Source organism: Aulostomus chinensis, chromosome 21, assembly GCF_037954235.1.
Source record: "Aulostomus chinensis isolate RoL2024-O1b breed Wild chromosome 21, RoL_Achi_v1.0, whole genome shotgun sequence".
NCBI lineage: Eukaryota > Metazoa > Chordata > Actinopteri > Syngnathiformes > Aulostomidae > Aulostomus > Aulostomus chinensis.
The window spans coordinates 18559176-18583062 of NC_141340.1; the positions used below are offsets into that span (position 1 = coordinate 18559176).

The 23887-nt window shown below is 42.7% G+C and overlaps 1 protein-coding gene across 3 annotated transcripts in view; it reads left to right on the forward strand.

Moving 5' to 3' along the window:
• The first annotated feature begins 235 nt into the window (after positions 1 to 235).
• col11a1a (collagen, type XI, alpha 1a) overlaps positions 236 to 23887 on the forward strand; it is a 74982-nt gene continuing 51330 nt past the window's right edge. The window contains exons 1-7 of one of the 3 annotated variants that reach the window (XM_086190974.1): positions 236 to 588; positions 5099 to 5263; positions 5929 to 6142; positions 9804 to 9966; positions 18638 to 18763; positions 21356 to 21448; positions 22418 to 22603. In XM_086190974.1, coding sequence (XP_086047100.1) covers positions 474 to 588; positions 5099 to 5263; positions 5929 to 6142; positions 9804 to 9966; positions 18638 to 18763; positions 21356 to 21448; positions 22418 to 22603 — 1062 coding nt within the window. In that variant the 5' untranslated portion in view covers positions 236 to 473. Of the gene's footprint in view, positions 589 to 5098; positions 5264 to 5928; positions 6143 to 9803; positions 9967 to 18637; positions 18764 to 21355; positions 21449 to 22417; positions 22604 to 22827; positions 22927 to 23887 lie in introns of all 3 variants that reach the window. The other 2 variants (XM_086190973.1, XM_086190975.1) reach the window with 2 other exon arrangements.

Sequence of the window (23887 nt, forward strand, 5' to 3'; positions counted from 1 at the left end):
ATTCTGCCATTTCATCATTCCCATGTCCTTGGTAGCTTTGTTGTGTGTATTCTTCCTCGTCCTTCCTCAGGCGCACTCAGGAGAGACGTGGGGCGCATTACACAGCTAATGGGTGGACCCGAAGGAGAATTTCTAGCCCCGTGATTTGCTAATCGGGGGCTGGTTCCCTTGTCATTCCCCTGTAATCGTGGCTCTGGTTTGTGGAGCTTGCCCAGCCCTCCTGTCCGCGGATTCACCAAGTGTACCGACTGCACTCTGTGCGTTTTGGTTAAAGCCCGACTACCTTCTCTGTGAAGGCTGGGCACTGGGAAGGAGGATCGGGGGCCTCGTGGTGGCTGTGACAAGAGGCTAAAACTCCTCACTTATGGCTTTTTTGTAGGACAGTTTCCATCATCACCAGGGATTGTGGACGGGACGTCATTACAAGCGCCTGAAGTCGTCCAAAAGTTTTGTTAACTTGTGGGCGCCCGACCATGGAGATGCAAAGGTGGTCCACAAGGTGGAAAACGAAAAGGTGGCTTATGGATTCCACTGTAACTGCATTCATCACTTTAACCCTGGTTCTACAGGGGATCCATGTCAGAGCAGGTAAGAATATGACCGCCAGATGCCCCACTCACCAACTTTATCAGACTGAAAGGAGTGGAGCGGCGAGCGCTTGTGAAACTCGCTTTCTGATGATTGAGATGATCAGTTTTACCTGGACACGGTAGCGAAGCGTTTACGTCACAGATGATCATGTGTTTTTTCACGTCACAACCAAATTATCAGATGTGATTTATCCATGTATGATTACGCGTGATTAAGCGGTTTGTGTAAACCACGAAATAAAGTACAGTAAAACGCTCTTGCGCCGCGTACACTATTAAAGACGCAGAAAAGGCAGTTAGTGCGTGTTTTTTTTTGTTTTTGTTTTTTTGGGCTGCGCATATTTAGCTGGCTTAAATACAGTATTCACCATAGGATTTCCCGCCGGCGACCCTCTGAGCATGAATGAAGATCGTCCGCCCCAACTCAGACACACCTCGTCTTAATGAAATTGATCCTAAACCGCTGGTATGTGCTCACAGAGTTCAGGCGAGCGCAGCGGGGCTCCACGCTGTTACACTGCGTGGAGGTCTTTGTTGGAATGGTGGCCCGGTGGGTGGATGTGGACACGGTTAGCAGGGTGGATTTGGTCAGTCAGATGTCAAAGGATATTACATACTGTGACCGATGTCACCCAGATTAACATTAATTAGTTTCCCCTCAGATGGGAGTGTATTGAATCGTGCGTCATTTTGGAGTGTTTCATACGTGTGCACACATTAGTGATGTAGTCCTGTTGCATGAGGTGGATGATATATTTCCCAAGAAGGTTTATTAATGGCTGGTGCATAGCTTTTTTTTTAAAAAAAATTTTTTTAGTATTTTTGTGCTCAGATATGTCGTAGAGACGTCTCCCTAAAGACTTGAGTGGATGTCAGAGCTGTCAGTGCAGAAGGACCTGTGTGACTGCAGGGGGCTCAGCGGGCAGGCAGGTTCACCCTATCTCCATACTGCCCTGGTCCACACCAAAGGCCACAAGTTAGCTTGAGCACACACACACGTACACGCACACACACGCACGCACACACACACACACACACACACACACACACACACACACACACACATGCCCAGCTCTTCCCTTCAGCATTGCACTTAGATGTTTGGTAGGCTACAGGACAAGGCTGTGTTGTGGGACCGGTGGGAATGCTTCCCCTCTAAGTACCTACTGAACAGTTATTTGATGATGGTCCTTGTTGCACTTCCCTATGATTTCAGAGCCTTCAAAGAGCAGGCATGCATATTGGCCTAGCCTGCAGCCATAATGGCCACAAGTCACAGGGTTCAGGATTACATGGGCTCTACACCCACTTTATAGATTAATACAATTACAGGTTGAGATTGATGACACATTTTAAACTCCATTGTTTGTTGTTTTTTGGTTTGTTTTGGTAAATGGTAGTGTTTTTAGAACAGGCTCTGTATACACTTTACGTGGATAAGAATAAGAGGAGTTGAAGGGGAAATCTCACTTGCTCCAATTCACCAACTCTTGCTCCTTTTAAAAGGAAATCTGAAGGATTCTGTACGTTCCTTTTTCCTGACATCTCAGTGCGTTCGTTCCCTCTTCTTTATGGCAAGCTGTTCCTGCAGGGTGCCCTCTCCATCTGGCAATGTACTGACACGTTTTCTCAGCCCCCGGGGCGCAAGCTCAGATGTGCATTCCACAAGACAAAGCTAGCATTTTCAGAGTCCTCTGCCTAATGTGTTCAAGCAGTAACATCAGCTAATCGGCTCCTTCCTGAACCTTTGAGCTGCTCAGGCTGTCAGCTATTGATAGTCCATGTTGGAGTGTTTAAGAAGAGTTTTCAGAAATGTCAGAAAAAGGCCCATGATCAAAGGACACTGATTTAATTTGGAATTAGTAATCTTGAATAGCTGTGAAGCTCTGATTCTCATATGGAGGCGGAGAGTAAATAAGCGTAATCTCAAATGAGGAGAAGGAACTGCAGGGGAAAAGCGCTGGGTCGGACTCAGTGACGTTTACTTGGTATGACACCAGCATAAAGCTGTCTTGTTATAACCAACAGCATGGTGAAACTAAAGGAAGGAGAGATGGAGAGTGGGAGGGGGTAGGGTGGGGGGTATAGACAGAGAGAGACATTCTTGGTGAAGATATTATTAGAGTCTCAGGGAGCTGCAGGTGAAAAGGTCCTTCTCCATTTACAAGTCAATTTCACCTTTCTGTAAAGATGTAAAGACTGAAAATGATACAGAGGGGGGGAGGGGGGGTATTTAGGATACCGTCGTGCATTGGTCTTTCCCATTATACAATAAAGGAGCAACTGAGCTGAAGCTTTTCGGCTCCGGTCCTGAGAAAGGTGTTCCGTTATCTGTCAGAGCACACCGTCCACGCTGATGTACACCTGTGAACACGGCAGGGATGATACTAAATGAGTAGCTGTCATACTGCCCCTCCCCTCTCCTCGTGCCTCTCTAATTTGCATAATGATGACTGGGTGATGCAGAAACTGAGCAGTAGTGGTAAGATGTCTCGCCTTTTAGGGTTGGCTCAGATTCTGCTCTGTCCTCGTCCATCCCTACATGCCAGTTGAATTCTGCTGGTAGCCATGTGGCCTGTTTACTTCACCCCGAGGGCAAAGTCACACCAGCTCATCAGATGCGCTCTGAAAACATGAACACACTCATTGGGCATCGTTAATAAATTGGCCGGTATTGACGTTGTCTTTGCACCTCGGTGTGAGGGTCATCGCCTGGCCAAACCGCCACATCTGGAACGTATGAATCCTGGAGTTGGAACTGAAAGCAACTCAGCAGGAGCTCTCAGTGAGGTCCTCAGTTCACTCTCCAACGTAAGTAGCTGGTTCTTCCTGGCTTGCTACAAAAAGACTTGTCTTTTGTGACGGAATACCTCCCGGTGACAGTTCGGTTTGACAGTTTCATAAAGCCTCAACATTATTTTGAAAGGGGCATGCCATTTTTGGCTTCAGGTTTCAGGCTGCTTTCGAAAGCGACTGATGATTGTGAACCAGAGGGCAATTGTCTTTAAATATAACTTTTTATTCAAAATATTTGCTTTTTTTGAATTGCATATTGTAGTCCGCAGGTGCATACCGAAGTCCATCTGGTCAGTTGCAGGGATTTGCCCAGTAGCTGTTGGCCTGGCCCTTCATGTGAAAATGTCTTCAGCAAGATTGTGACCGAAAACGTTTTTGAGCAGAACAAATTAACGGCAGTGTAATTTTGTCTCAGGAGGAATACATTGGTGTTGAAATACACTGACAGAGTGCTGACAGCGACATTAAAGATGAAAAATAATCCCTTTTAATCCCAAAGTTGAAGAATCATTCAGAGGGAATTGATCTATACATGCCAACCAGAATATTGGCTTGAAAAAAACAAAAAATTGCAGATGTTTTCAGACACTTATAAATAATAATAAAGAGATTAGCGTTGTCACCTTTGGCGGTTGGTCCTTGTATTTGTATTTGTCTCGCTATGTTTAGTCACAGGAAGTGACCTCCCAGTTTGAAATGATGTATCGATTCATTATTTCATACGTCTCAGACGAGTTTGCAGAAAACCTTTCCAGCCAGCTGGTTTTGTGACATCACAACATTTTGCCAGAAATCATCAAGTTGAAGCATCGAATTCAAAACAATTCTAGCAAGTTCTGAAGAGGTTAATCCGGATGCTTCCATAGCTTCAGTTACATCAGAGCTTGAGAGTATTTTCTCGGCGATAAAAGAGCAAAGAATGGCACCGACGTTTTTTTGGGGGGGGGGGGGGGGGGTTGAATAAGACGTTATTGGTCTTCTCCCAAGTGGCTTTGGCTTCTTTGTCTGTTTGTTGATCTTGACTGGTTAAATGAAACTACTTGGTTGAATGGATAAATCCAAAATAGACAGAGGGGGGGGTTGGTTATTCAGTTACATCATGGATTTTTAGGGAACCTTTTTGGTGGATTTGTAAAGCAAACGGTCTGAGGAGCTCATAGAGCCAACGGAAGGCCATAGTTCCTAACATAACAATTTGGAGACATGTTAACGATTTGGTAGAAGCGTGTGTGTGTGTGTGTGTGTGTGTGTGTGTGTGTGTGTGTGTGTGTGGTGGGAGGATATTGTAAACGATCATTCTTGGAGAGATCCTGTACTTGATGTTTACACTGACCTCCTGTCAGCTGGAGGGAATCATAGGTGCGTCCTACTGTAAGCGTCAGCGATCTTGTGGTCCATTTTGATGTTTGGAAACAGCTTTTAAACTGATACCTGAAGTATTTCACAGCCAAAATGTGGTTAATATTTCGGTCTTTTTATTACTTACGTTAAAAAAAAACAAAACCCTTTTCTTGAGGAACTGTGTGAGGCTGCGTCTAATCTGTCGTGGGTTCGAACCATGCAGTGGCTCGATCACTGCTCTGTGCTTTTCTACCTGAACAATACCAGTAGACATGCATGTATCTGAAATGTGCTGATGGCTTTTACACCACATCATGCCTGCCTCAACAATATCACGACCTAACCAGTATTTCATCTTTGTCCTTTAACAGCACAGCCAGTGGATGTGCTAAAAGTTTTAGATTTTCAAAATTACCCCGAAGGAGTCACAAAAACTTCAGGATTTTGCATGAACCGAAGAGATTCGAAGCCGGACACAGCCTACCGAGTCGCCAAGCAGGTCCAGATCAGTGCCCCCTCCACGCAGTTATTCCCTGGTAAGATAACCCTCTCATCTTTAGCCTCTTTGAAGTCTCTGTAATGTCAATTTGTATGTTTACATGTAGATTCTCAAAATTTTACAGTCCCCTGACAGTTAAAAATATAGCAGAGCCATGCAGAGACAATATTTTGCTGCTTTTGTGTAGATGTAACAGAAATCTGTGGTCTTAAATTGGACTCATAACTCTGTTGTGCTCTCCGTGTCTCAATGTCTAAATGTGTTTATCATCCATATTTGGGGATAATTTACATCTGTCGCTCGACACTGAAAGATTTAATGGAAGGTTTGGTGGCCTAAGAATTGTGGGAAGAATAATATTGTCAAAAACTACCATATCTTTTTGTTCATTTTCTGTGGTTGTTCAGTTGTGACACTAACTTTATTTGCACATTTCATTGGTTGCAGCAGGGAATGATTTTTAAAAATGCTTTAAAAAATTTTGATGAAACGATTGTGCACATCTTCATGACGTCACATCAGTGAGACTGTAAGGGGCATCTTTTCCTAAAAGGCAATTGACTTTTCACATTAAAGAGGATGAGACATAACAATGCGTTTGAATATCATAAATACTGAAATAAATCTCGTAATGTTGAAAGTGATCTCGTGCATCACAGTGACCCAAACAAACTCATCTTTCTCCCTCTTTTGGTCATGCAGAAGGCGCTTTCCCTGAGGACTTCTCCATCCTGACCACAATACGCCCCAAGGCTGGCCTCCAGTCCTTCCTGCTGTCACTTTACAATGAGCAGGGAGTCCAGCAGCTGGGTGTAGAAGTCGGCCGCTCACCTGTCTTCCTGTATGAGGATCAGACTGGCAAGCCAGCCCCGGAGGACTACCCCCTGTTCCGGACGCTAAACCTTGCTGATGGAAAGTATGTCAAATCTTAAACGCACACTCACATAATCACGCACCTAAAAAATATATAAAATAAATCAAAAAACACACACACTTTTAGATTCACTGTTGAACACGATGCAGAGGAAATTTGTGTTCAGCATGCAGGGAGGGAAATAAAGACCTTGGTACGGACTGAGGGTTTAGAACGCAAGCTGCACCTAAAAGAACATACTGAGATTAGCAGGAATTTTTGATTAGAGGAGGTGTTTGCCTATTCGTGGATTTAATGTAAGCACGCTTTATTCAACAGTCCGTTATTTCACTATGAGGGGTTTTACAGTCACCAAAAACTAAATGTATCATTATGACATCGGAGGCCCAGGTGCAGAGAAATCCAGTTTGTATACTGAAATATTCACAGTTTTTGAAGTTTGGCCAAATATCTGCGGGTTTGGTATCTTCTGCGTTTTGACTGGATTTCATCCAAGTAAACAGTGATGTCAATGGCGTCTTAAATACACCCGATGAAATAAAACATCCCAACTGTCTTTGACTTCCTCTGACAGTTCCTTTTTATAAAAGCAAGAAAATATCACTTAATCGTCCTATCATTGCACCACAGGTGCTCATCACTGGATTATCCATCTCATCAGGGGTCTGTGATTACAGAGACACACAAGAGACTAGGAGACACTGGATTATTGGGGCGCAGCGGGGACTGCTATGGGCTACCTGACCTAATCCATGAACTCACTGCCTCTGTTATTTTAGAGGGGGGATTTAGGGGGAGGGTGTCCTAAACTTTCTTTTTCCTCCTTGGATTACCTCACCTAACCAGAAACAGCGCTCATAACCTTTCAGCATAAACCTGATTATCTGCTCCCAGGTTCAGAAATCCTCCAGTTCTTACTGAGAACTTTGCCTTAGCTGACATGAGCCCATGTGCTGGGGTAAGGGGGAATAAATAAACAGATGGGCTTCCAAGAATGTTAGTATTTTATGATGCCCTCCTACGGTTTTTAATTGTTTTTCACTTGTTTGGATTTTTTGAACCTTTAATGAAAAAAATAACATGGTCCCCTCATTTTGACCTTTCAGATTTAAGATGAGTTACAAAGTCATTTAACTGGAGAAGCCTGGTATGTCAAAGTCTTGTGTTTTTAACAGCGACTACATTCGGTAGATTCGGTCTTTGCTCCCTGATTCATCGGGCCGCTATCACATGACCCAAAATAACGTCGACAAAACATCGTTGACGTTTTCCACTGTCATGACCAGCTGATTCGTCTTTCAGTGAGAGCCCTATCATACTGTCCAAGCGAAGAAATCTTCCTTCTCACCATTCCTGTTGTTTATCTGTAGGTTTTTCTGCAGCTAAGGCACAGGTACACGAATGATCATACAGATTCAGGCGTGTTCGCACGGACAGCGATTATGTCTAACGCGATGCTCAAAAAACTCTTTTGGAGGGTTTCAGTTTTAAAGAAAAGCTTAATAGTATGGATGCATCTGTAATTTCCAGTAGCAGTGACTCTTTTCTGCCCTTGTATTCCTTAGTCAAGTGAGACACACTTGAAAAGCGAGACAAAATGACAGCGTTGATTTGGCAAAAAGCGCATTATCCCTTTAAGTAAAGGGAAGGGGGGGGGGGTGGCCACTGCACATTGTTTTCAACTGGTCTTATCTGACTTAAGCTCTTTAAACATTCTTTTCAAAAGAGCATGTTTTGATTCGCTTTCCCAGTTACAGAATTACTCTTCTTCTGACCACAATGTCGCACGAAAGTTTGACAAAGAAGTTTAAACCAACTGATGTCAGCATTTATTACCGACCTGATAAAGCGACCAGTAATTCTCTCGCCACACAACTGAGCTCAGAGTACCGCACATTTGTTTCCCTCTTAGCTCGATTGCATTCCGAGGAATGTGCTTGAATAATTGAGTTATGTTACAAGAAATGGAATATTCTGATAATGCGATTAATTAAAGAGATTGATTCATAAGTGATCGGCTGTATATCTATGCCTGAGATAATGGCCTCCAACTTCCACCTTGAGCTACAGTGGTGTCAGGTCTCATCTTCCACCTCAGAACAATGTTTTGACTGTGTGTCTCCTGTTCTGGCAAGGCAGGCCTTCCTGAATCCTGACACACACTTTCCACAATGTTCACCATGTCTGTCATGCCGAGTAACCCAGAAGGAGGATTAAGTTTGGAGTTTAATGAGTGTAATCCCGTGTTAAACAGGGCCAAAGTGTGGGGGCAGGAATGTGGTCTACTGCTGCCTGGTATGCAATAGCCCTTAAGTGCAGTGGTAACTGGTCAAGAGGGGAGGGAGGTGTGAGACTCACGTGTGACCCCAGTTAGCCCCTTACATCGATGTGTTGTCGATCCAAACATACAGTATGTAATTCTGTGTTCATATTCACCCAAACATTTGCTGCGTGTTTGATGAAATTCTGTGTCTCGCTCTCTCTTCCCTTGTGGTATATGTGATGTACTGTAAATTGGATAATCTAAGTTTTATAATCCAGGTATCAAAAGTAGGACACAGAGAGGACAAATTGGCCAACATGGATCTTGCCATAGGTTCCTGGGATTTTTTAACGTAGGATGTTGGATTATTGCCAAAAATAAATTCTGTGGCAAACCAAATTTCACAAGATTTGTATGTTTTGCTTCATAAAATAATCCATCCATCCATCCATTTTCTACCACTGAACCTGTTCAGGGTCACAGGGGGTGGAGCCTGTCCCAGCAGCCTTCAGGTGAGAGGTGGGGTTCATCCTGGACAGGTCACCAGTCCATCACAGGACCAACACATAGAGACAGACAACCATTCACACTCACAGTCACACCTACGGTCAATTTAGAGTATCAATCAGCCTCGTCCCCTCTTGATGTCTTTGGACTGTGGGAGGAAGCTGGAGTACCAGAGAGAACCCACACAGGAACAGGGAGAACATGCAGAGTCCACACAGAAAGATCCTGTGCTGGAGCCGGGACTCGAACCTGGAACCTTCTTGCTGTGAGGCGACAGTGCTGACCACTGCACCACCGTGCCTCATAAAATAATCTGTAACATAATTTTTTTTATGGTTCCTGGAGTGTATATTCAGTCAATAGCAGTAAAAAGCTAAAGTTATGCTATGAACGATCTACACCACATGGATGACTTCCTTGTCAAAGCAAACCTTTGTCTTCAGCGGCATGACGTTTTAATTTTCGTGATGACCTCTGTTGTCTCGTTTAGCCATTTCTTTGCTGTTTTCAAGACAGATCAAAAAGTTTCAACATTCACGAGTGCAATATTTATTGACATTTCATGCTGTCGAACAAAACAGTGGAATATTTTGAAGCAGTGCGAACCACATACCTTATTTCAGGCATTTAACAGAAACCCATTCATGAGTTCATGGACTTTGAGATTAAGGGTGCTGGACATGAAACAATGCTTACAACTTTCAGGTATAAAAATTCATTCCTACACTCCATTTTTACATTTAAAGTAGGTTTCTATAGAATGTAGTAATCACCACAAAGAATTATGTCTTTTGCTTTTGCTTTTGGTCTTTTGTCTGTTGTTTCGAAGACATCATAGCAGCGCCGTGTGTAACCTTGACATGTGCTACATTGACTTAAATATTTCTAAAATATGCTCCTACTGATTAATTACATATCTCTTCTGTCTGACAGGTGGCACCGTGTGGCTATCAGTGTGGAGAAAAAGACGGTCACCATCATTGTAGACTGCAAAAAGAAGATCACCAAGCCTCTCCCCCGAAGTGACCATACTTCTATCAGCACCAATGGCATCACTGTTTTTGGCACCAGGATTCTTGATGAGGAGTTTTTCCAGGTAACATTTTCAGTTTGATGGATTTCTTCGTAGTGAGTGACTTGCCGAGTCCAACAAAGATGAGCTACAGGTGGGCAATGCATTGATAAGGTCAGCATTCCTCTCTCAGTGACAGGTTGTCCCAAAATGTGAATTTTGGGCCCCATTCTTTCCATTGGCCCGACAGCAGTGGGATTTCTTTTCCAGTCTTTATTCAAAACAATGGGATTTGCAGTATGTCCAGATCTCTTTTGCTGCTTGAACTGCTTTGCCAAGAGGATTTGGGTTGGTTTCATAAAGGCAGCATAAGCTTTCTTTGATGCTACCAAAAATGAAAGCTGAAATTTGAGGCCGTGCATCAGGTGCTGTGGTGGCTCACATTGCACTTGTTTAGGCCTGTAGTGCCACCACGGAATTTATTACCTCAGAGTTGATGTTGTTTGGCACGTCTGTCCAACAACCCATTTATGTGAAACTACCAATGAATTTGGCGGAGGGCCCCGTTAAATTGTAGATGTGATTGGTTAGACAAAGCCGTGAGAATCAGTTTTTGTTATAAGCCTTGGTGGACGTCTACACTATATTGATGTTTGTAAATGTTTGAACAGTTTTGAGCATGTAGGTGTTACGCTATATTTTTTTTGTTTGGCACATTGTCTGAATCATTTTTGTTGATCAGAATATAACTATTTCAGCATAATGGCATGGAAAAGGGAGTATTGTAAAAGCTGCCTCACTCTTAGGTGAGGAATTTATGTCGGGACTTTTGATGAGATTTGCACTCAAGTAGTGTCCTGGTGGTCAGCCGTGTCACCCTTTGTACTTCCCGTTTGCTTGTTTGAGATGGTCTGCAGAGCACACACTGCTTTTTGGTCAACCGATCAGACCCTTTGTTAAAGCTTCTCTTCACCCTGTAATTAGCGTCACTTAGTGCCACAGAGGCCACTTTTGCAGTCAGCCCCTAACTTGGTGTTGCAGCTTCACATATTGAAGCATCTCTCTTTCCATCTCTCTTTTTATGTCAGCTACATTAATGTAATTGTTTTGACTCTTAAAGCACATTGAAGTTCGTAGGGTTAGGGTTTCTGTCTCTGGGTTAGGGTTAGGTTTTCTATCTCTGGGTTAGGGTTAAGGTTTCTGTCTCTGGGTTTGGGTTAGGTTTTCTGTCTCTGGGTTAGGGTTAGGGTTTCTGTCTCGGCCCTTCTTAAGGTGTGTTCACACCAAACGTAAGGCTTAATTCGCGCGAATTTAACCGCTGGATCTTTTTTTCGGGTCATTCGCGTGAAATTTTCCCCCCGCTTTTTTCCATCATCAACCATGGCTGACGCTACAACTGTTGCTGGCTTGTACCTGTTGTGGAAGTCTCTGATACAGCGGGAAACCAAACGCGGCCGTATCCGAATCCGTGGCATAATCTGGAGGCGCGCACGGCAGGGTGAATTTCCCCGCATTCTCCAGGAACTGCGCCTGGACGACAGCCGTTTCCAGCGGTACGTCAGGCTGACGGGGGCCCAGCGCGATGACCTGTTGTCAAGGATCGGTGCCAGGATATCATGGATGGACACCAACCACAGGTGCCAGGAACGTTGACGTCAGTGACTTCACTGACACCAGGGGAGTCTCAGAGCTGATAGACTCTCTCGACACAGCATCATGCAAATTTGCCGCGTAGACACGAATATGTGAAATTCACGTCCCAAAATTCGCCTATTCGGGCCATTCGCGTCACTTTTTTTTGCGAAAAATTTGCATCATTTTTGGTGTGAACACACTTTTCGTCTCACTTTGGCATTAAAAGATGCCATGTAACTATCAATGCATAAGTTGTAAGCTTTCTTGTGCCATGGTGTAGTTTTTTCCTTGGCATAGACACCCTTATGAACCAGTAAACAGACAGGACACAAGGGAGAGGGAGGTATGACATGCTCCGAAGGACCTCCAGCCGGGATCCGAACCAGGGTCAGCTGCATATGTGGCACGCACTCTCACCACGCCACCACCTGAGCAAGTCATATGTGTAGATAAATGCAAAAATAGACACTCATATTTGGTTCAATGTCTAATGTGATGTTAGGTTACATAAATTCAATGTCAGGACAACTTCTAAGTACAACATAGATTTGACGAAGACGATTGATGACAGCTAACATCAGTATATTTTTGGTTTTAGTTTGTAGTGTTGTCGTCCAATGTCTTCCAAAAAAAGTCGTAAAATGTTACAACATGAAAACATTAAATTTCATCTACATTGATATTTTGTTGGTTTTAACAGCATTGTTAAAGTCTGATGTCAAGTCCATCGTTTTTCTGACATACACCGCCACCCTGTGCGGTTTTAACCTTCTGCCTTCTTAAAAGGGTCTAGGTGTTCTGTGCACCCTTTGCCTACTAGGATGCAAGTTGGGAATAACATACTCTGACCTAGAGGAAGTGATTCATGTTGACACAAAGGATTTGTTTTTGGTATATACATCTGTAGAAAATAAACCCACAATATTGGCCACTACAATATGAAGAACAAATCTTTCCAAACTGTCCCTCGGTATAAAAACAAAATTATAATGGGCAGGTTCAGTGCTTAAACAGCCTTTGGTTAGACGAGACTTCTTGTCCAGGGGTGAACTCTGCCATGGGCTCAGGCAAGCAGATAATGTCAGGACACTCTCGGAAACAGTTGCATTCCCACCTTTGTGTGTTTCGTCCCTCTCAGTGAGGAAAAGGAGGATGAAAGAAATAAGGAAGCGAGTAAACTCATTTTTGAAAAGTCAGATGTCCTTTACTCTGAACAATGATGTGAAGCAGCGATGGCGGTTCAGTCAGCAGGCCTTTGGCTGCTCGTTAGTGACGCATGATAGTTCAGGTTTTAGCTTTAGAAATTTACACTGTCCCAAACTTACAGTATTAATAAGAAAGACTATACTTCCCACAATCAGTGCAGCGGTGTTCACCCTCCCCGTGTTTCTTTTAACGGAACACTTTTTAAAATCTGCATTTTGTGTTTTTACTTTGCACAGATCATTCCTTTGTAAATAAACAACCATGCTCTTATGCTGATAGCGAATGATAATATCATGACAATAATTGTATTTCAAATATCAAAGTGTACTTTTACCTCACACACAAAGATTTTCAGTGTTGCATGTGACTAAATAGAAACAAGAACTAATTTGTCATTCTGTCAGAAGTGGACTCTCTGCCTCTTGTAATTTATGATTAAAAAAAAGGGTGGAAAAGAAGATCATGCAGAGAATGTTGCCGGTACTTTTTGAGATTATTTTCACAAACGATACAGCTCCACTAAAGTTTAATTACAAGGTAAATTAGAGAAGGGAAAAAAAAAATCAGTAAAATGGTCATTTGTCCCAGGGATCAATTCTCATTCCTTGATCTTCATGGAATTGTGTGTGGAGAGCAGAAGGCTTTCTGGGTCATGTGAGGACTGAGGAGAGGGGGAACGATCAAATTGAGGAAAGGGCTCATACCCGTGGGCGTCTGTGGGGGCAAACAAAGGTCACTTAAAGGGTGTAATGGGGTTGTGTTTACTTGTGAGAGAGTGCTGGTAACAGGAATGAATAGTCATTATGACAATGCCTTCTTTTAAAGCCGTCGTCTCTGACATGCCTTGTCATCACCATGGGGACACGGAGCTGTGCATAGTTGGGGCTGCCCTCTCTCTCTCTTTGTTGCCCACCATATTCATTTATTCTTTCGTTTAGTTGCACCTTAGATGTCGTCCTACATGAAGTTCTACATTGGATCTGGCGTTATGCTGCTGTTTTGGTTTATGCACATGTTTTAACAAGCTACAGTTCCAAGCGGTGTCAAATCGTAGATGTTGTGCTCGGTAAAAAGATGTGTGTCATGATTGCAATGCAAAGTCAACCAGATCAGGCTGTAGTCTTATCAGTCTGACTTGGCAAAGTCTCATCCAGTTAAGTTCATTTTGTCGGTAGTAAACGGAAATGAAAAAATAAATGAAAAGACAATGCTTGAACGACCGCTTCATGGCTGGGTATACTGTGTCACGTTAGCAACAAACGTCCCATGATTTTTTATTTTTTTATTTTTTTGGGCCTCACATTTTCAGAACCGTATCTACTTTCACATCCCCCGTCAGTTTTGATTGGATTTATGTGAGTGCACCTAGCCAACATTTGTATTAAACAGTGTGTCCAGTCAGAGGTGGACTGAAAATAAGAGCCATAAGTCAGCTCACAGGGTCTTCAGTGTGTACTTTTTGGAACAGGCCTCCTGTCTGTTCTCTGTCCTCGCTCTCCTCAGAGATCCACAGTACCCACTGCATGCCAGCGTATGAACTGGTAGGAAATAGCTTTCAAAGCAGGGGTTAAAAGAAAAAAAAAAAAGTTACACCATGACATTCATGCTGGGTTTGAAGAGGGACAGTCTGATGTACAATGACCATGACAGAAAGTCCGAATTTTGTAACAAAGACGCGCCTCTAGTTTTCCTGTCTTAAGAGAGGTGTTGTTTTGTCCACTTTAATGTTCTCTTTTTTAACCAACGCAGGAGGAAAAGTTCTTGATTTCAGGCTAGATTTGATTATACAATCATTCATAAAATATATGACTACCATTTGCTCCCTTATTCAAACAGCCGTTCCTTTTCACAAGCTGACCTGCATTTTTCATAAAAGTCTATTCATGCTATACCTGCCTCAGGTTGGAGGTGACCACCATCGCAAAGGGATCTGGTTCAGATGAATGGCAGTCTTTCATTGCTTCAATCGTCGAGCCTCCCTCATTTCCTCATCTCCTCCCCTCCCTGCATATTCTCTCCTTCTCACACCACCTCCTTCTCCCTCTCCACCTTGAGGCCTCCCTACATACTCTGCCAAATCCATGAGACCATCTATTCATGGGTGGCTGACATTACCTGACTGAGCCGAGCACACTTGTGTGCATACCTGCCGACTGTTTTCCCTCTTGTCCTCGGGAGCAAATGCTGATCCTTGCTCAGCTTCTTTCTGCTGTAGAGCAAGATGGTAATGAGTTGTCTGGGTGCAAGCAGGTTTAACAGTTCAGAAAGGCTGCTAGCCTGGATATTGAAGGGCAAAAGATACTTTATGATAGTAGACATCTACTTGTTTCTATTTTTGAACATTACTAATGTCACGTGGCATGATTTGTTGTCTTTTAAATACGTAGCCATCCGTCTGCCATGTCATAGCTCACATGCAAACATGAAAAATGTACAAAATCACTCTCAATAGCAAGTTCATCGAATCCAAAATGTGCCCGGATGTCCACTCTCATTATGCTTGGTCTGTTTTTTTATCACTTGTTTTATTACTCAGGACGTCACTGAAACTTGACCTTTATATCGTCGTACATTAGCAGGCTAGAATCTTCAATGACCCACCTTTAACATGAGAGATTTCCACACCAGCAGTAAATATTCAGTGTTTTAATGTCTCAAGACTTCCCTGACATGGAAAGACATTTTTGCTCTTTCATGGTGACCCACTATTCTCTTTGAAGGGTGTTGGTTCATTGTTGTAGGGGGATGTCTAATTCCAGCTGCCTTTGGTAGAACCAAAGGCGTTACGCTCTGGGCAGTGGTACGTGATGTGACATTGATCCATTTGTAAGTGCGAGTGATGCTCAGGACTCACACTGTAATTCCAACATGCAGATGGGTTTGAGTAGATCGAAGGCAGATGATTGATTGATGATCGCTATTGTTTTACTTCTCAACAGTTACCTTTATATATATATATATATTTTCAGTGCTTTCATGTCAATGCTATCTGATCCCAAACATGCCAAACTGGATGTTACTGCTCAAAAATGACTGGATGACTCTGTTAATGCGTGTATTCGGTGTTACATTAGTCATAATTAACACTCAGTTTTAAAAAAAGCAATAGTTCAGTCACCTCTTTGTGGCATTTCGACTGTAAGAATTCAGACAGATGAGTTAAAGTGAAATCAGATAGGACAAATCTTCACGATGCATTTAATGTCATATTTAGTGTCCACCTGAAGTAACCTTTACCATGCTGCATAACAAAATATTGATGTGTCTTAAATGTTGATCTTGACCCTGCTTCTCTCTTTCGGCCTCTCCTTGCTTATTGACCTCTGGCACTGCAGTCATTAACAGACAGCCTCATGGGCCTGTTTCTGTGCAGCATTGTGCGAGGCTGTAGCCAGGAAGGGAATATTTTGGAAGTCTGGCAATGCTCCAAGTTGCCAAAGGCTTTTATCTCAGCAGTCCACAATTGCAGACAGACCCGAGCTTCGGCATAACCCTCCCCAGGTGTTTCCCAGCACAAAACATCTTTTAGCATCCCAGCTGCTCTCTCTAAATCCCTGCCTGTCTGTCTCTGGAGCCCTCTTGGTGTTCCATTCCTGGGCTCACTACAGTTTCTCACTTGTCTTCAATTCATGATTTTTTTTCTTTAATTGACTTGCAATGTTATTTTCTCCCAGAAAGTCAGGTTGGAAGTACTGATTGTCAATGGCAGAACTTGTACATTTTAAGTTTTTTCACCTGTTAAACAGATCCTTGTTGGAATTGATTATTTCCATGTTTCAGGAGGAACGCCGATGCGGTACATATATGATCACGTCACCTTTTCTGCTTCCCATCTGCTTCTACTATTTCATGTATGTGTCAGGTTGCTCTGTTTCAACTGGCAAATATCTTCCCGGTTGCACTGGTCTGAGGGTTGAACACCATGTCTCCACAGCCTATTTGTGCGCAGACAGGTGGTTCTCAGACGTGGACTAATTGGAGCTGACTGTAGGCAGGGTTCAAGCATTCACTGTTGGTCTTAGTGTGACACATGAGGTAATACATGTCAACTTGACTCAGGGCAAGGCTTGATCTCTCTCTCTCTATCAAGCTTCCCCAAACACACACATACGCACGCACGCACACACACACACACACACACACACACACACACTGGCTCTTTTCATTGTTCGTATGAGAAATGTTTCATCAGAGTTTTGAGTCAAGATTTGATTGGTATTGATCCAATACATTTACTCTAGCAACAGCAGCATCTAACTTTCGTGGCTACAATGCATTCATATTTAATTCTTTTTTTCAGTTATAACCTCTGACAGTGCAGACATTAGGGTTTCAAACAGCAGGAGAGGGATAATATTGTGGCTGTATTGTAGGGCTACCCTAACTCATCATAAAAAGGCAGTATGTTACCTTGGTATGAGGTGGTAGTACGGTAAGCCGAGGAACGGGCAATCCATTGTTTGGTTGTTACGCTGTTTTATTGTGAAAATCCATTCATCGACAAATAAAGTTCTTTTTAAAGTAGCATTCCACCCAGAGACACAGGAGAGGGATCTCTTGTCTGTCAAACTAAAACTACATTGATGGATTGTTACATGGAGAAAGTTTCAAGAGGCTCGCCTTGCCTTCACATGGCACATGCCTTAGCAAAGGGTGTTCAGATTAAAATACTTGTTGAAGACCTATAGATCTTGTTTTCACATTGGGAGGATACATTGAGACATTCTCCTGACAAGTTGCAGCCTGCTTCATTTGTCTTGTGTTTCCCTGCTGGCTGCCAATTTTGCTTCTCAACATATAGTGTCCCTGCTGACTTTTTACCTCTGGGCTCAGGCACCTCTCTGTGCATTAACCAAAGACATGCCCTGTCATCCCCCCCCCCCCCCCCCCCCCCCCCACCACCACCACCACCACCCCAACAGCCCCGGCAGCTGTCATCGCAATGTGTATAAAAGCTCAAGACTACAGACTCCAAAGTCATATCTTGAGGCTTGGACCAGTATGTTCACCCCCTTTGCATTGAGCTGTGTTCTTTGGCTGTAGGACTGCTAACATTGTGAGGCAGTGTTAGCAATGGAGGACTTTTCCAAACCATGTCTGCTGTTCTCTCCTTGCGTGTTTGATGGTTTTAGGGAAAAGTCATTTTGTTCTGCTGATCTGTGTGTAGTTTTTTCCTCTTCATTTGCTGAGTGACTGTTTGAGGATAGTTTGAACTTCACCCACTCCCATTTGACACCCTTTAGCCTTGCGCCTCTAGTTTGCAAATTCAATGCTATTAAAGACGATGCTTGACTAATTTTTTTTATTTTTAAAATGGATAACTACTTGTTTTCAGTTAAACATCGGTACTTAATACAAACGGTAAAGTTTAATAATACCACGTCAGCAAATATTTATTTGGACTTGATATCGAACATGAATAAAACCACAAACGCAAGCTCAGGTGTCGATGACAACTTGATGATATGTGTCTATTTGATTTCCGTAGGTAAAACCCCAGCACAGATCCTAATTATTTCCCTGTGTTTTAAATTCCTCCCTGCACCACGTGAGTGACTGACTGGGGTGTGTGTGTGTGTGTGTGTGTGTGTGTGTGTGTGTGTGTGTGTGTGTGTGTATTGAGCAGCTGTTTAATCGTAAAAACGGAAGTTAACTCTCCCACCCGGTCTGTTAGCGTACGGGACCTGGGATGTTGCCTATAATTTTATGCCAACCTAAGAGGTTGATTTGAATGCGTGGGACTGTCTTGCCTCGTCTTCTCTGTTGTTATTCATCAAGCTTTACCAACGCAAGGAGCTGACAGTGATAGTACTGCTTACTGCGCATGTGAATTATACACTGAGCATTGTATACATACATTATATCCAACAAGATCAGAAGTGAACTAACTCCAGTTTCTCTTTCTGCTCTGCAGGGTGACATCCAGCAACTTCTGATTGTAGGCGATCCCAATGCAGCACATGACTACTGTGAACACTACAGCCCGGACTGTGACACTCCTCACGGGGACTCTGTGCAGGCTCAGCAGCCCGAGGAAGAGGTCAGCAAATCAGAGAGGGTGGTGGGGATTTGTAAAATATTGCTTGAGGGCCTTGATTAACTGGGAAGTTTCTTCTCCCGCATTTCCTGTTGCTTATATACCTTTTAGACGCGCGTAGCTATTTCACGACTATCGTGTGCCCCAATACATAGAAAATGAAAGGTATCGTGCGTCAGCTGTTAAAGCCTGACGCGACGTCCCTATTGGACACCCGGAAATAAGGGTTCCAGGTTTCATTTTTCACATTGTAAGTTGATGCGGTCAACAGTGTTTTAAAAAACACAAAAAATTGTGTTTTGAGCTAACGTTATACTTTGGGGGGAAAAAATGCGCGAGCCAGGCGCGCTTATATGTTTAAAGTGCTCTGTAGAGGTTCATTCATAATGTAGCAACACACTGGTGTTGCAGAATAAAAAAAGAATCAGGACTTAAATCTGGAGAGTTGCTAAAAACAAAAGACAATCACAATTCCAGTGGACACATGGATTCATTTATTTATTTATTGGATGAAATTAAGCAGTTCTTATTTCATAGTTCATTCATGTTTTTTTTTACAGAAAAGAATTAATCGAAACAGAACCGACACAAACTGCATTACTTCAGCATTTCCACGCGTCGGGAGGCACGCTGTATATTTCACTACTGTCGCGTGCCCAAATACGTACAACATGAATGGTACTGCGCGTCAGCTGTCAAAGCCAGATGTGATGCCCCTATTTTGAAGTCATGCCAGATGTGGACACATGACTTTGTACCCACAGAGAGCAATGATTTTCCAGTATTTCACCTATTTAAAGTATCAAGCTAATACCAGGTTAATTTCTGATAATCGCGTTAGTTGCCAGGAGTGGGGTTTGCCTGACTTAATACAATTGAAGGCGTTAATTAATAAGTATATTGACAGCAATTGATAGGGCTGCAGTTCTGTCTCTTGTGTTTCCTGTTTTTTCCCCCCAAACTGACGGTTGTAACGTAAAAGTTTATTAACACCAGCTGCTTATGTCCAAGTCTTATTGCTGTAAGTGAAATGGCTGAGTTGCAGTCAAGCACACAGCGGAATACGTTTATCTCGTTGTGAGTCCGTAGATGTATCAGCCATTTTACTTCGTCACACGCGTATGCACTGGTCCTATGTGCAGCAAGTCGGCCCGAATTTGCTCACGACTCACTGATTGGACGAGAAAGGACAAAAAAAAAAAAAAAATCTCAATGGAGCAACAAAACAGCTCCCTTGTAGAGTTTTATTACCACGTGACCTCCTGGGTGCGGTGCTCTCCCTCAGTCTATTCTGACATTATATAGAGCTGCCATCCAAAACACCCGTAAGGCAATACAGTGCATGACCTAGCACACGAAGTGTAAAGCATCCTCATTAAAGCAATCATCAGAATTCATTTACGATGGATCTCTAAACAGGAGGTTTTTTTTTAGTGTACGGATTTTTTTGTTGTTGTTTCGGATCCAGCACCCAGCCAACATCGGTCTGAAGCCTGCTAGTCTTCTGTGTTAGTAACTTTTACTGAGTGTCAAACACTGAGCTGACAGTGATGGGCAGTGGGGAACAACCAGAGACACTGCCCAGCCCTGAGTTGCTCTGCTTCCAAACTCTGAAGCCCCGACTGAGGGCCAACTGAACTGAGATGGCTTCTTTTTTTTTTTTCCATATTTGCAAAAAAAAAAAAAAAATTTCCAAATAGCATGAAAAAGCATTTTTAAAAAGTATAAAAATTGACTTCCAAGCGAGCGAGTGAGGGAGTGAATTCTAGTTTGAGGTGACTCTCTCATGGGTTTATCCCATATATTTCATATGACCATTACCTGTACTGTATACACAATATACTTGTATACTAACATAAGCTGTGTTTCCCCTTCAATCTGGTCACCCTTAGAAGTCTTAAAAGACGCAACTTAAATACTCGGAATGAGAAGGTTCTATTTCGGTGTCATTGAAACGCAGCTGGCGTTCTAGTCCCTCAGATTTCCCTGCTGTTGTTCTCCCGTTTATGAGCTCATAAACATCCCATCTGTGAGTAGTTTGGTCGCTGGCTGGTTTCAGCATTTGTTTGCCCGATCTGTTCAGCATATTGAAACTACCATCTACTTTATTAACACTTGGTTTTAATTATTTAAATGTCACGATGATTTATTTTTTTCCACCCTTTGGCCTTCATTGAACACCTGAATTGTGATGTATCGCGTGTAAAGCCCTCTGTGCATTTTAAGTTCCATATCATGCTATTTGTGTCAAAATAGTAGTACTAATATCAGTGGGGCTCTAACCATGTTAATCACTGTTACACATCACCGGATGTGTGTATATGAAGAGGTTTTTGTCGATGCAATCCAAAATAACTTTTTTAATTCGTTAGAATCTTTTTCCTCTTTTCCAAATATTGTTTGCAACAACCAATGATATTAAATTATTTGGTTATGAACATTTAAACGTGTAGCATGCCCAGGATGATACGAACGATATCATCTCGCCAGAAAAAAAAAAAGAGTGCTTTGCATCGGTTATGCTTATGCTAACACTAAGACATCTCTGAACCCCTCTCTCTCCCTCTCTCTCTATCTCTCTCTCAACCTCTCTAGTACACTACTGATGATTTAGATTATTCTCAGTTCTATGATTACACTGAGGGAGCCACAGACAGCGTTCCAACCGATGAGTATTCTGAACTGCAGGTAAATGATAAAAGGAAAAGAAAACGTTTGCTCTAATGTCTCATGTCGTCAGCCACCCGTCACTCAGATCCTTTTGTGTTGTCTGTGTGTGTCAGTTTCATGTTTATGTGCACATTAATATACCACTTAATGGGAGCGGTCAGCTTCGCTGTGATATTTTGATGCGACTGGAAAGTATATTCAGTATCAGAGATAAGCAATGTAAACAGTCTTTCATTAGCGGTACTAATATGAAAAAAGACTGCTGTAAAGTATTATGTGTGAGTGTGTGTGTGTGTGTGTATTTATATATATATATATACATATATAATTTGAATGCTACATAGACGCTCTGACCTGAATATTCCCACACAGATTCCGCCTCCAAAGAGAGGTACACTTTTTAATGTGCATGTAAACATATTCGGTGTCAGGCTCTTTGTCTTCTCGTACTGAGACAATCTGCTTTGAGTGTTTCTTTGCGTTCCAGCACGTCTTTAATCTATTGTTCAAAATTTTGTCAAGGAAAGGAAATTGCAGCAACAGTTCATTCACCAATCCGGCTCTTCTATGGCAATGCAATAGCTCTAAAGAGTTGCTGAAAGGCAAACTGTCTGTGTTTTATCTGTGTATCTGTCCCCAAATCCTAAATACTGTATACATGCCCCGAAGTTATTTGTGTGCTACTTGGAAGGCCCAGTTCCTGATTGTTGCATAGCACATTTTCCACCCAACTGTCCCAAAATTTGAAGCGGAAGCCTTTTTAGTGTTCCAGTGGTAGCCCATGCAGTTGTACTGTATGTGGTCAATATTAAACAGATGACCTTAGGCATCATCATGAGCTGCCATTGGAAAGAGGAGCAGAAGCGCTATGACAATTGGGGTGGAAAAGTCTGTACACCATTCATGAATTCTGCCTTTGAATCTTTCCACTTTTGAATGTTCCATGTTTGTCTTGGTGTTTTTTTTTGTCGCCGCCACCTCTTCCAGAGAAAGAAACGTAGTGTCTCCATGAAAAAGAAGAGGACCAGAAAGTCCCTCAGTAAAACTAAGGCCAAGCCCTTAAAGTTCTTGGCTGCCAAAAAATCACCAGCTAAAAAGTTTGCAGCCAAGAAGAAGCGACAGATGCCTGGCTACCAGGCCACAGCGCCGGCACGACCCAGAGGCAATTTTAGGGTAAACGTTCAAGTAAAGAAGAGACCAAATCCCATCAAGATCTTCCTGCCCTAAATTTTGAAGGGAAAATCTCTGATGGTAGATTGAGAGCTCATTAACCCCTCCCGTGTAGAAGTAGCAGAATCTGTAGCCAGCTTGAGAGGACCCCTGGCAAATAGCTTCTTGTTTAAGCCTTTGTGTTAACCCTCGCTTTATTCTTCTTTCCTTTTTTCAACATGACTCAGCTAAACAATGTAGAAGGAGATTACAAAACAGACATTGACTACGGAACTGTACATGGTTCTCAAACTCAGTCCCCCTTTGCCACGAGTGGACCTCACGAGGTAATTTTCATCTTCTTTGTCATCTACTTTTAAAATCTGTATTTGGGAAATGTTACCCAGGACGATTTGGCCCCAAGAAGCACCTGGTATGAATGACAAGTACACACCTATCCAGTGGAATTGATGTGTCTTTTGAGGGATTTTGTCGTGTGGACGAACTGGTGGACAGGGACGTTAAGTTTCTATTTTTGAATAAAAAAAAAAAAACCCTACAAGCCAGATTCGAGGGATGCATTGTGGACGGTACGGAGGTCACTTATGGCTTCAAGTCACTTTACACAATTTGGTCCGAGGCTGCCAGTTTTTAATCATTGAAATATTACATATCTGGCTTTTTTTTTTTTTTTTTTTGCTTAATTCCACCCTCCAGCTAAATCATCTTTTTACATCTAAGGTATGAGATTCTATGGGCTGTCCGGATGGATTTTTATTACTAATCAAATCGAAAACACCTGCCATGCTTATATTTCTGATTTAAAAGGAGAATTTGGTCTGAAAACATGTGGCTTCGGCCCTGAGAACCACTCGGTCCTTTGAGTGATGTAATATTTGCTTCCTAAACATATGCCAAACAGATGTTTTCTCCAAATTAGAGTGCGATGTGCTCAGACACACTGACTCACTTACATGGGCTTCATAATGCATACAAAGAAAAGGCGGTTTACTTGCAGCCTTATTCCACATAAAGAGAAGCCGATTACGGCCGATTCCCTCCAAACCAATGCCACCAAGAGTATAGCCTCCATTTTAGCTTGGTTGATCACTAGTTCCGCTAATTGTCTTTTTAAGGACTATGATCAACAAAAGCCAAACCTCTTCACAGCCAGCTTTGAACTGCATTGTCTATTGTAACATGCAACGAAATGGATGTGATTATACAGGCGGTTTCTAATACATGATTTGGCAGTTAATGCTGCGCGAGAACCCTACCCAGAAACTTTGTAATCACATTCATTTAGCT